Here is a 12864-nt window from a genome sequence, read left to right as displayed (position 1 = left end):
TGGGCTGGGGCCCAGTGCCCTCTGCCAAGCTTGGTAGGAGTGGGGGAGGAGGATGGGCTGTGACTTTCAAATGACCTTTCTCCATCCACTCTCCCCTGCTGAGCAGCCCCGGGAGAAAACCAGGCATCTGCTCCCCGGCCACCTACCGTCAACAATGCACCCAGAGCCCAGGGGGCCCTTCCCTCCGACTCCCAGTAACCTACCTCAGTCCCGTCCTGTGGCTGGGGAATTTTCCATCCCACCCCCAAGTCAAAGTCAGTAGATTTAATCATTAACAGGGCGGGTGTTAATTAGCAGGGTAGGGTGATCATCCATGCTGATGAGGACACAGCTGGCCGTCAAGAACAGCTGACCAGACAAGGGTGGGAAGAGCAGAATCCGGCTAAAAAGGGGCAGGGGGTGTTCTGCAGACTCCCTCCCAATGCTGAAAGTTTTGAAGCCCCCATTTCTTCGTCCCTGCCTTTTCCAGAGTCAAAGGAGAAAACATTAGCTAAGATGATCTCCTCTTTACTTGTGTTCCTTTCACAAGAGCTTGATGGGTGCCAGGCACTGAGCTAGGCGCTCTGTGGACATCACCTTATCCCACCTTCACTAGGATAGTAGAGATACCAGTTAGTTACAGATAAAGAAACCAAGGGTCAGAGAAGTTAAACATCTTGCCCAAAGTGGCAGAGCTAAGATTTGAACCCAGGAGACGGTTATCTGAGCAATCAGAGGTCATATTGACCTTCCTCCTTCCCTGATGCACCTCATTCTTGTACTTTCACTTTGCAGTATTTGTCATTTATAATTACCTAGTTACCCTACTCCACCCAGAGCCCTGCTAGGCTGTAAGATGCCAGCGGACAGAGACTGTACTTGTTTTGTGCTCCACTGTATCCCCAGTGCTTAGCACAATGTCTGGCACATATAAATACCTGATAAAGATTGGTTGGAAGTATAAATTCAACCTGTTAGAGAGCTGGGGTGGAAGGCGAGGGATTGGGTCTTCTAGACTAGTGATGATCACAGGGTTAAAATGCATTCCAAGAGGTCCTCTGGTCTATGCCCCTGCTTCAGGTTCAGCCGTTGCCTCCAAATCTGGCTTATTGGGGAAAACATTGGCATGGGTTCAAGTCCTTGGGAGAGCTGCTTCCTCTCTCTTGGCCACAGTTTCCCCTCTCTAGCTCAAGGAGGTTGGGTTGACTGATCTTTACGTCTCTTCCACCTCTACCAGTTTGTGGTTCAAGAAGAGGCAAAGTATTTTGGAAATGAGCATCCCCTCGGTTTGAATCACCAGCTCTGGCCCCATTCCCAACAGTGCCAGCTGCAAGGGGGTGTGCACCCAAGCCTGGCAGAATCACAGCAATGGGTTTTTTCGCAGGCAGACCAGGACTCATGCAGCTGGAGGAGGCTGGGCCTTCCAAGTCATCCCCTGAGAGGCCACACACCTACTCCAACGGTGCTGCTGGGGCTCACAAGAAGTTCTGGAAACTTCTCTTGCAGAGATGGCTTCTAGATGGGCTTTGGAGCCCCAGGGGGCAGACAGCCGCACTGCAGGATACCCACACCTCAGTTCTAGATCCAGTTCTGCTCCTCACCTGGTTTCCTTCCTTCTTCACAAGGCACAACCCCTAAAGACTCTCACTCATTTCCAGAAGAGCAAAGCCACCCCAAATGACAAAGATTCGCTCCCCAGTAAGGATTTTTCAGAGCAGATGCCACCAGTTCTGAGATGATTCCAAAAGAGTTTCCAGAAATGTTTGAGAAACTGCAGCAAATTGGTAGGAGCATATGGCTTCCCAGGGGACCACTTGGATAGGGTCATTACTCCTCTGGGTGTATAAAGTCCTCAGAGCTGAATGCGTGGAAAGTGCTCATGCATCATGTTTTCTTTTCTTTTTTTTTTTTTTTTGAATTTTATTTTACATCATGTTTTCAACAGGCAGGAGTTTAGCCCTGCCACACTGGCCAGCAGGGAGACGCAAAGGTAGAGGTAAGGGCTTGGCCTCCTGGGTTCTAGTCATAATTCCTGCCCTCCTTCCTGGTTGGGCGTGGGGATTAGTGAATTAATGCAGGAGAAGGTTAGTGGAGGGTGAGGATGACAGACAAATAAAAGCAGAAATGCTGAGAGCCACAAAGAGCAGCCACATGAAGCCAGAGTCCAGCTTGGAGAGTAGGGGCGGGTGCGAGCTGGGAAGCAATTGCATCACCGAGTCACATCCCTGTAACCTTAAATATTTCATGGACCCAGAAGTACACCACGTGGAACAGCTGCCGCTCCTCCGGTAGGGCCGGGACTGCGGCAGGGACGTGAACGCTTGCACACACACAAGCACACCTTGCACAGACACGTGCAAGCCAGGGAAGGGCTGGGACGGGGCAGGCTCCCCTCTTACTCATTCTAGGAAGGGCTCCAAGAGCAGGCATTGCGACTCCCAGCCTCATGTGCAAGCGACCCACGTCTCCTTCCACCTACAAGCCCAACAGACACCACAGTCACCCACCCAGCTCCGGGCATAAAAAAGTTCAAAACGACATCACAGGCCTTCACAGACAGACCCCTTCCAGCTTGTGCAGCAACCCCAGGACCAGAGGCTGCAACCAGCCACACTCCCCTCCCCGCTACCCATAAACGTTTTGCCCACTCACCCCCAGGCGCCTCCCAAGCCAGAACCAGGAGCTGCCTGTCCTCCCTCCCCGCTCTCTCCTCTCCTCTGCCTCTACCGCAGCACTGGCTGCTCCCAGGAACCCTTGTCCTACACAGCCCCCATCAGCCATCTCTCCAAAGCCTGAGCGCTCTGGGCCCTCTCCTGACCTGGAGCTTTCAGCGGAAGGGAGTCTGAGAATCTGGAGCTTGAGAAGGGAAACGGAAGGGTGGATGTGAGGCTTTGGGAGGAATTTCCATGACCAAACCCAAGTTTGAAGGGAACACGGCAAACTGGGTGACCGGGGTGGGTGTGGAGGGTCTTCTTTTGAGAACCTGGAAAGGTGACTCCCGTAACTCTGCTGTCCTGCCAGAAGATAACGCGACAGTAGTAACAGCAGCTATCAATTAATTGAGGGCCTTCTATGTGCCAGGTGCCTTACCTCCTATGATACTCAACCTTATCAGTTAGGGACAATTCTGCCCATTTTACAAATGTGGAAATCAAGCCTCAGCGAGGGGCATCTGAGTCCCCAGAGACAGGGGTGTGGGAATCCTGGCTTCAAGTTCCAGGTTCCAGGGTCCTGGTGGAATGGGGTAGGGGAGGGACAAGTCACCTATTTAAAGGACACCCTGGACCCTGCTCTGTGTATGTGTAGTTAGGAGATGGGTGAGCGGAGGGAAAGCCAGAGAGAGCACCTGGGTCCTATTGGTTCCCCTTGTCCCCCACCCTAACCTTATCCTCTTGGCTTCAGTGCCTTCATACACCCTCCTTCCAATGTCACCTGGGAGGAGGGGAGCAACTGGAAGGGAGGGATCTGTGGATCCAACCAGCTGTTATCCAGACTGGCCCTGCTACCTCAAAGAGAGCACAAGGGGACCATGCACGTGTAGGCTGGGTGTAGGAGGTCATTCCTAGAGTCCAAGTGATAGCAAAACAGGGGTGAATTAACAGCAGATAGAGGTCTGGCTGGCCCACTGGGTCCCTATAACCCCAGCCTTGCCCTGAGAAAAGTGAGCCAGGCCTGTTTTGTGTAAAGGGATACAGTTAGGGGTAAGGGCAGGGGAGGTTATTTTGGGAGGTAAGACGGAAAGGGGCAATGTGAAATCCAGGCCAAGGAAGGGCTGCCTGGAAGAGGAGGCAACTGAGGATTTAGGCTGACCACTTAGAGGAGAGGATGATCCCAGGGTTCCCAGAGAACCAGGCATCAATCTGTATGGAACGTGCCAGTTGCTCAGTTTAAGACTAAAGAAACAGATCTCTGGCCCTGGCCTCTGCCCAGCCCCTCCCTCAGAACTCCCTGTGCCCATTTCTTCTCCTCCCCCAAAGATGCATCCAGCCCTGCCCCTCCTCAGTGCCCAGCACCTCTCCTCCCTCTACCCAGTGGCCCCCAGCCCCTGGCAGAGTGCCCACCAGCTCCGGTGAATATCCTATCTCCCTCACTCACTAGTATTGACATCTTGGTCCTACACCAAACTAGTAAGTTCTTCACACAGTCTCACCTCCATCCCTTCAGTTACAGCAGATCCTTTTCATTATTCTGCCAATAGTGGAACCGGAAACCAACCCCATCTATAAACAAGCCACCCCACCAAAGGTGTTTCCCTCCATCCCCGGGGAGCATTCTCCCCTGGCAGGCCTTTCACCTGCTTTACATCCCCAGAATTTAGTAAGCAAGAGGAGAAACCTATTTCACAAGCATTACTGGCTCCCCACCTCCATTTCTCCTTCTGCTGAGTCCCAGATGGTCCTGCTCCCTGAGCCCTCCACCCACTGCCATCAGCACTTCAAGACAGAGGCTCTGGATACCCTCTAAGGTCTTCTGTTCCCCCTCTCGCTGCACAGTGAACCCAGACCTGTGCCCAGACCCCACGCCTCCCCTCCAAGTTTCCACCTCCGCTCTAGCGGTTTCCTCTCAGTGGAAAGTCCCTCTCCTGGTCTAACTTTAATCCCTCCTGCTGCAAGCCTAGATCCCCTTTCTTTCTTTTCTCTATGAGGCGACCCCTTTAAGATCAGAAAGGAAATCTTCCTCTAGCGTTTGCAGTCTCCTCTCTGGCAGCGCCCTTCCACATTCCCAGCCCCTCAATTCTGCCCCAGCCTGGAGAAGTTCTTCGTGGCCGCTCCCCACCTCCACTCCCCGCCCAGAACTCTGAGGATCCCCGGATACCCATCCGGGTTGTGTCCACTGCGACCGGGACCCAGGTTCGCCCGCCAGCGGGGCGGTGACCCCCGCCAGCCGGCGGCGCAGCCACCACGGGGTTAAGGCTCCGGGCGTGGGGAAGGGGAGGGGGCCGGGAGGGGCGGGTGCCGAGCCAATCGGCGGCCGCGGAGTCCCCGGGGCCGCGAGCCGGGAGCGCTGAGCCGGGAGCCTAGAGCCAAGCGCGCCGGGCTGGGGCCGGGCCGGAGCGGAGCGAAGAGGGAGCGCTCCCGCCCCAGCCCCGAGTCCGCCGCCTGCCCGCCCGCCGCCGCCGCCGCCGGCCCAGCGGCCGCCGCCCCAGCCATGGAGCAAGACCACAGCCCCCGGAAGATCCAGTTCACCGTCCCGCTGCTAGAGCCGCACCTTGACCCTGAGGCGGCGGAGCAGGTGCGGAGCGGGGCGGGGCGGCAGGGAACTCGCCCCACAGAGGACGAGGGACCCCCGGACTGTGCGATCCGAGACCCCCGCTCAGTCCTCCCTTAGCGGTGCGCCCCTGCGAGCGCCGGCGCGCTGTTTGGGGGGGTCTTCTCTCCCCTCCCCCACCGTGGAAGCCCCGTCTCCCCGTCTGTGCTTCTTCGAGACGGACTGAAGGACGAGCGCCTGCCCTCGAAGCCGGTCCCCGCGAGAGTCGCTCCCTGCCTCCCCAGCCCTGGGGGAGGGGGCTTGCCTGAGGACACGACCCCTCCCCCCTTCGCCAGTCTTTCATCCCCCACCCAGTCAACCCCCCCCCCAGAGTTTCTGAGCTCGGTAGGGGCGCCCAAAGGTGTCGGAGGGCCTAAGGGAGAGGGCAGGTAATGGAGGGAGTTGAAAGAGGAGAAAGAGCCCCCCCAGCCCTCTCCTAATTGGGGGCGACCCTGCCGGACCCCAGAGGGTGAGAACAAGAAGGGGCTGAGGAAAACTGCGAGGGCCGGGCTTGGGGGAGAGGAGTGGTCGTGTCTGCAGGCTGACTCCGCCGCGCTCTGCAGGTCTGGACACTGGGTCCTTATTCCCATCTCCTGCCCTTTGGATCGGTAATGGAGGGGGGGCGGGAAGGGGAGGGCATGGAGAGAATGGCCCTGGGGAGCGCGAAACGAGGGCTTTCTCGGGGCTGGGGTCCTAGCTGGGCGTGGGCAAGGGAGAAGCACTGTGCTGGCCTGGGCTCAAGGGGTGGGAGTCCAGGGCCCTGGCCCAGCCTCCCGGCCTGGCCTATTTTTAGCTCCGAGCAGCCTGGCAGAGGCGGCAGTGTATGAGACTGTGTGAGCAAGTGTGTGTATCAGGGAGAGTGAGCATGTGCGTGGAGACGGTGACCACCCGTGGTCGCTACTACCGCCCATTTGCCAAAGATTTGCTCATTTGCTCATTGCTCCATCTCTTTTCGCATTCTCTATCCATTTGCCTAGACATCCCTGTTCCTAAAGACTATCCATTTCCCGCAAGGTCACTTCTCTGTTTCCCCCAACCGGCTGCCAAGTCTCTGGCTGGGCCTCCCCACCTGAGAAAACTCTGACCTCTTGGGATGGGCTGGAGAGAGTGTTCTTTCTGCTGTTCCAGCTGTTTGGTGGAATAAGGTCTGATGTGAAGGGAAAGGTTGGGTACACACGCTCTCCTTATAATGTTAGCTTCCCAAAGTGTGGGGAGGGGTTAGGGACCTGTGTCTCCATCCTCTCCCTGGCCTGTGGGGGGAGCCGGATCTCCAGACCTCTAAGGTGTGACAGTAGGAGGGAGGGTGGTAAGACTGCAAACCTCCTGAGGATAAGGAGGGTGGAGAGCCAGGAGCATGGGAAGCGTCCCCTTGGGGTCAGGAAAAAGGCTCTTATGCCTAGAGGCAGTGGGCTGGCTAAGATAACCTCAGACCCAGGGAAAATGGCCCAGGAGTGTGAGCTACGGGCTCAGGGGTGAGGTTCCAAGCAGAAATGCCTTCCACTGGCACAGCCAGTGCTCACTGCCTGACGCCTGCCTCTGTTTGGTGTTAGATGTGGCAGGTGTAGGTGTGTGTTGGGGGAGGGCAGGCCAGCTGGCCCAGGGCTCTGGGGAGCAGGGGAGGAGGATGAGGCAGTGCTATAGAGCCAGAGAGAAAAAGAGCTGGGACTTCAGCCTGCTTTTCTCTCATCTTCAGAAATCTGTGACTGCTCAGCCTGAAATTCTACCTGCAGTCTAACTTCAGCCCCCCCTTGCTGTGTTATCCAAGTGTGTAGGCAAAAAGCTCCAGGCTTGGCAGGAACACCTAACCCAGACTGACATGAGAGGGCGGCAGGGGTTGGAAACTCTGAGTTATGGAGCACAGAGTGGCAGGCGATGGAGGGGTGCCCACAACTACCAGGTCCTTGGCATAACTGGTTTGGAAAGAAATCAAAGGCAAAGGCACCAAATGTCCTTGAGAACTAGGATTTGCAATCGGGGCAAGGAAAATAAGAGACCGCCTACTCATTTGCTAGTAGTTCAGGTGCCTGGGAGGTACTTCAGGAAGTCTAACTTTACTGCCTCCTGCTGTAGGACATCAAAATTCTCAAGGAGTCTGAGTGCTTAGAAATCTTGTCCAAGGCAAGGAAATTGGTTAAGGGACCTGTCCAAGATCACAGAGCCCTGCTGCCCTCTCAGAGGCCCTTTCTGTCAAACTTGCAGACTCCTTCTCAGGCTCCCAACCCCCATTAATCCCCACCCCCACCGCACCCTCTCCCTGTCTCAGCTCCCCTCCCCCAGGGCAGGAAAGAAATAGAGAGGAGTCCTCTCTTAGGAGAAGGATGGCCTCACCCCACATGCACGAAGCACACTTGCCCACCTGCTGGCCCCCAGCACGTTTGCACCAGGAATAGCCAGCGACGGACTCACAAATAATGTCTATGCAGTGCATGCTTGTATGCACACACAAACACACACACTGAACTGGTATTGCCAGGGACCTTGAAATGCCACCAAAAACAGATACTGCTGGATTCTCCTAAGAAAACAGTGCCTACCCCAACCTACCCCCATTCTACGTACCCATTTCTTCTCTGAGGAGTCCTTCTCTCAGATTAACCCTGCCCCCAGCTAGGGCTGATACCCACTTTCTGCCCTGGAGGGAGCTGCAGGGACTCCAACCCCACGGTACCCTTCACTTTCAAGCCTCCAGAGTAACGGAAAAAACTACGTGTCCCAAGAGTCCTTGGACTGACTTCAACAACAGTCAACTTTATTGGCAGCAAGACAAAAGAACAGAGGCGGGGAAAGGGGGCTCAGAGGCCCAGCAGTCAATCCGCTCTTATCTGTTACTTCCTTAGAATGGGACCCCAGAGCCCAGGATAAGACTTTTCAGCTTAGCTTTAGTCCCTGACCAGGGTCCTGCCTCACGCTTCTCCTCATGTTATATACCATGACAAGGATTTCTCCAGGCCGTATTTCCTGACAAATCAGAAAGGCAGTGTGTACAAGGATAGGGAGGAGATGAGGGAGGGAGGGGCATGGGCCAGGTGAAGGCACGTTCAGACCTACCTTCTCTGTGCTGTCCTCCCAGGCTGGGTGGGGATCGAGGGGCGCTCTCCGCAGGTGCTGGCCCATGACAGGTTCATGTGCGTTTGGGGAGTGGGCTGGGAGACTAAGGGGAAAGCTTTGTGCCCTCTCGGGTTATTTCTGACCATTGATCCAGGATGGACGGAAGGACAGCAGGCCAGAGATTGATGCATTAGCACAGATATAGCTGCTGAGATGGAGAGCTGGGGCCAGGACCCAGGGAGATGCGGAGACAGAAAGGGGGTTGGGGGAAGCAGGGAGTGGAGGTGGTCTTCTGGGTCCCCAGGGCAGAGGGACGGGCCCAAGAACATCCACCTGGAGACCGTGGGATCAGTGTAACGTGGCACTTTTTGAGGTGTGCTAAGTGGGCGGCCTGGATTATGTTGCTGAGTGTGCGCGGGGCTGTGATGCTTCCACGTGTACTTGACCTCTTCCCTCAGATCCGGAGGCGCCGCCCCACCCCTGCCACACTCGTGCTGACCAGTGACCAGTCATCCCCAGGTAACCCCAGGATGGGTCGCTGAAGGGAGTGGGGGCTGCTGAAGACAGCTGGGTCCCAGTGAGAGAAGGTGGGTGCTAGACAGGAGGGCACATCTGAGGAGCCCGCGGTCTCCTCAGTCCTGGAGGCAGGGAAGTGGTGGCTGGGTTAGCAGGAGGATTTCCTCTGCTTTGGAAAGACAGAGCAGTGCTAGGAAGGAGACAACCTGGTTCCTAAGCCCCCCAGGAGTTGGGGTGGTCAACGGAGTGTTGGTTGCTGTGGCAACAGCCTTCCAGGTTTCTCCAGCAACTGAGAGGCTGCTGCCCCCACCGCCAGAGGCGGTGACAGCTGTGAGGGGGAGGGACCGTCGCCATCAGCTATTCTCATGGCCCCCAGAGGGGAAGGGGAAGGTTAGAAACAGCTCAGGGAGCAGCTGGCATTCTGGTCACCAGTGTCTCCATCAAGGTCTGGGGAGAGAACAAGGTCTCAGAGAATGTCAGGGGCGCTGGCGAGAGAGTGGAAGAGAGGTAGTGATGGTAATGAGTCGGACTGGAATTCAGGATACCTGAGTCTCCAACTTTCCTCCAACTACTAAAAAGGACTGTCCTGGGCCCTGCACAGGATAAGTTTGCTGTTCTCTATCCGGTGTTCCCTCCTAGGCATGTTTCAGTTCTGGATCGGGGGTGGGGGGCTGATTGGAAGGAGACAGGGAGGAAAAGAACAAAAGGACCACAAATCCTGCCTTCGAGAACCTCCAGGTCTGAGGCAAGGATGTAGATGCAGACTGACCACAGAGGCAAGGACACGACTAGAAGCAGGAGGTAAAGCCAGCCAGCAGAGCAGGAAGGAGCTGGAGGGAAGAGGCCGGGGACAGCCACCATCAGGGCCAGCTTCCTAGGGGCAGATGTGAGGGACGGATCAGGAAGGAGGTGATTGCAGAGACTCCTCCCCTTGGGAAGTCAGTCTGCGGGACCCCCTGGATTTCCCATCCTCATCACTTTCTCCTTTCCCTCCTTCCCTCAGAGGTGGATGAAGACCGGGTCCCCAACCCTCATCTCAAGGTGAGCTGGCCCCTCCCGCTCAGCCCAGCACAGAGAACCCCCAGACTCATTAGAAAATTATTACTCAACGCCCCCATCTGTAGGACCTTTTGTCTCCCTCTTTCTTGTACCCCCCCCCACATGTTCTTGAGTGGATGTACACACATGGTCCTCTACGTTCTCCCACACACCGTCTCCTTGCTCACCATCATGGGGGTGGGGGCCGAGGAAGCAGGGGTTTTCTTCCCCCACTTGCTAAAGCCCACACCTACCCCCAGTCTCCAGTCCCAAAGCACGGCACGGCAGGGAGGAGGGCGAGAAGGGCGGACGCCCACCTGTGCTCTGTGCCCTTCACAGTCCACTTTGTCCATGTCTCCACGGCAACAGAAGAAGGTGACGAGGACCACACCCACAATGAAAGGTTCGGAAGACCCTTCCCCGCTATGCCTGATGCTGAGCAGTGGCCGGGATGACCCCTTTGGAAGGAGTCCTTGGGAAGTCATTAAATCTGCCTTTATTAAAGGAGAGCTGTTGCTGGACCACGCGGGGCTGCATTCCAGCTCTGCCACCCACTAGCTGGGTGGCCTTGGAGAACCTGCTTAACCTACAGGGGCCCTGAATACTACCTCACTTTGGCAGTTAAATAAAGTATGTGAACTCACCCGGCATAGTGCACAGCACAGAGGAGGTACTCAAATATTTCTTGAATCTAAATTGAGTCTTTTCTCCTGACCCCAAAGGAGACCAGGTATCCCAGCAAGTCAGGAGGATCTTTTGATCTTAAAGGCTCTTCCTTTCCCCTCCCTTACCTTTGAAAAAAGTACATTTTATTGTCTAGCTTTAGTCCCTCCTTATTGCCCAGCAGATGTCCCTCCTTGTTCAATCTCAGACAGGAAAGTCAAACCACACGGGCAGTGTGTGCTGGCCCTCTAGTGGGGCTGTCAAATCTGAGGGTCCATGGAGGAGACTGGGCAGTCACGTCCATTGCTCTCTCCCTTTCTCTTCGCCCTCAGAGCTCCAGATGATGGTTGAACATCACCTGGGGCAACAGCAGCAGGGTGAGGAGCCTGAAGGAGCCGCTGAGAGCACAGGGACACAGGAGTCCTGCCCACCTGGGATCAGAGACACAGCAGCGGAGTCGCGGCTGGGCACCTCTGGGAAAGCACACAGTACGTTCAGGCTGGGGAGGGACCAACCCCAGGGGAGGCCAGCCTTACCCGTTGTGGGGAGGGGCCTAGCAGTAGCCAGAAACTGTCTTGAGAGTATGGATTTTTTGCATGAACGGTGTGTGTTTGCATCTCTTCATCTTTCTTTACTGAATGACACCATCCCCTCCCAACTTGGACTGCAGAGCTCCCTATTGTATCGGGGGAGCCCGCCGGAATGGGAGCAGCCTTCACGGGCTGGAATCCTGGCTCTGCCACTTTATCAGCCCAGAGGTCTTGAGCAACTTAACTTCAATCCGTAAAGTGACAATGATGGCGCCTACTGCATTGGGCTGTTTGTGAAAATTCAATGAGACTGGTCCTTAGCCCAGCAGCAAACACAAAGTATGCAAGAAATGGAACCTGCATGTCCATGAGTCCTTATCCCAGATGTGGGCCAGAAGTCAGAATTTTTCCAGTTTTATGAAGGTGACACGGTATATATACCATATGTTCCATAATACCCCCAGCAGAGCCCCCTGTAATCAAACACATGAATATTTCTGCAGGGACATGAATGGTCACACTAAGTGGGATAAATAGGCTCTCAAAAGCTCATCTCTGTTCAGGTCAGGTTTAGCCACACTTTGAGATCATACCCAAAATTTTAAGCTTTTTTTTAGAGGGTTTTTTTTTTCGATTTCCGATTGCAGATTTTTTAAAAATAGTGAACCTAAGTAGTCATTGTGACCAGAGAAAACCCTGTTAGTCTTGCCCCGTTGCCCTCCGCTTGGTCTTGGGCTCCTCTCAGGGGTCGTTGAAGTATGGGCTACGGTGAGCAGAAACAGCTCCCTCTCTCCAAGCCCTCCTGAGTACTACCTGTCCCTCCCACCACCTGTTCTCCCTCCTCAGAGCCTGCAGAATCCATCCCTAACACTCAGGAGAGGGGCAGTGAGAAACCCAGCACAGAGGAACCCTCAACCCGTAGACCACCATTGGATTCCCAGGGAGCCAGTTCGGTAAGACCCCAGGGCTGGGCTGCCCGGTCTGCAGGAGAGCAGGCTGTGTGGAGAGGGTGAGGGCTAAGATCTGGAGTCAAGGAAAAGGGGGACAAAGGACCAGCTTCAGTCACTGAAAAGCTGTCCTCTGTGGCCAGAGGATTTGCATCTCCCCGGAAGGACAAAGAGAAATGGGATAAAAATGCAGCAGGAGGGATTGAGGTTAGACTCTGTCTGAGGATTTCTGGCTCCTGGAATGGGTGATGGAAGTAGACCATGGATTTTCTGATAAAGGGCATTTGGAACCCAAAGGAAGATCCTCACCTGTCCAGGCTGGTGAGCAGTGGTCCTGCCTGGAGTGGAGACACTGATGAAATAACCCCGTGAGCTCTGATTTTACAGTCTCCCCTCCCCTGTGTAGACTGGACACAGGGCCAGGGACTGGTGTCAGACATTAGAAGTTAGATGCCTAACGGGATGGTTGGGCACACCAGCAGGGGAGGGGACAATAGGACCTCAGGCCTCTCACTCACCTTCTCTTTCTACCTGCTTCCCTCGCAACAGGTCTGAGAGTGAAGGAGGTATCTTGGAATCAAGACTGCAGTTGGGAATGCACGGACACTGGATTTATTTCTTATTTCTTCACTTTTGGGGAAAATCTCTTGTTTTTAAAAGTGATAAATTTAGTGTTAAGTCCTTGGTATTTTCCTTCTTTCCCAACTTGGAGAATCTGTTCTCCCTCCCGTCTTGTCCTGCCCTCTCTATAGCCCCCCTCCCTCTTGCCCAGCTGCCTCCAGGAAGGAGGAAATAAGGAAGCTGGGCAGGAGCCTTGAGAAGGGAGGATTTTTTCCCCCAGCCTTGCCCTGACTTGCTAGGGGAAGAGAGCTGAGGGTCAGATAGGTAGGAGGACT

At 55.2% G+C, this 12864-nt stretch overlaps 1 protein-coding gene across 2 annotated transcripts; it reads left to right on the top strand.

The window, feature by feature from the left end:
* Positions 1–4993: 4993 nt before the first annotated feature.
* Positions 4994–12649, top strand: PPP1R1A (protein phosphatase 1 regulatory inhibitor subunit 1A). Of its 2 annotated transcripts, none has more exons than XM_036867321.1 (7): positions 4994–5211; positions 8733–8793; positions 9794–9831; positions 10198–10231; positions 10824–10979; positions 11868–11974; positions 12518–12649. In XM_036867321.1, exons 1-7 carry the CDS (start codon positions 5128–5130, stop codon positions 12521–12523), a joined length of 486 nt encoding a protein of 161 aa, XP_036723216.1. In that variant the 5' UTR covers positions 4994–5127; the 3' UTR covers positions 12524–12649. The 2 variants fall into 2 exon arrangements, with proteins under 2 accessions (XP_036723216.1, XP_036723215.1); XM_036867320.1 differs by having other exon boundaries at positions 4996–5211; positions 10168–10231.
* Positions 12650–12864: the final 215 nt, after the last annotated feature.

This window comes from Balaenoptera musculus, chromosome 10, assembly GCF_009873245.2.
Source record: "Balaenoptera musculus isolate JJ_BM4_2016_0621 chromosome 10, mBalMus1.pri.v3, whole genome shotgun sequence".
In the NCBI taxonomy this organism is placed as follows: domain Eukaryota; kingdom Metazoa; phylum Chordata; class Mammalia; order Artiodactyla; family Balaenopteridae; genus Balaenoptera; species Balaenoptera musculus.
The sequence above is the reverse complement of the archived record's forward strand: the minus strand, read 5'-3'. Positions and strand labels throughout refer to the sequence as shown.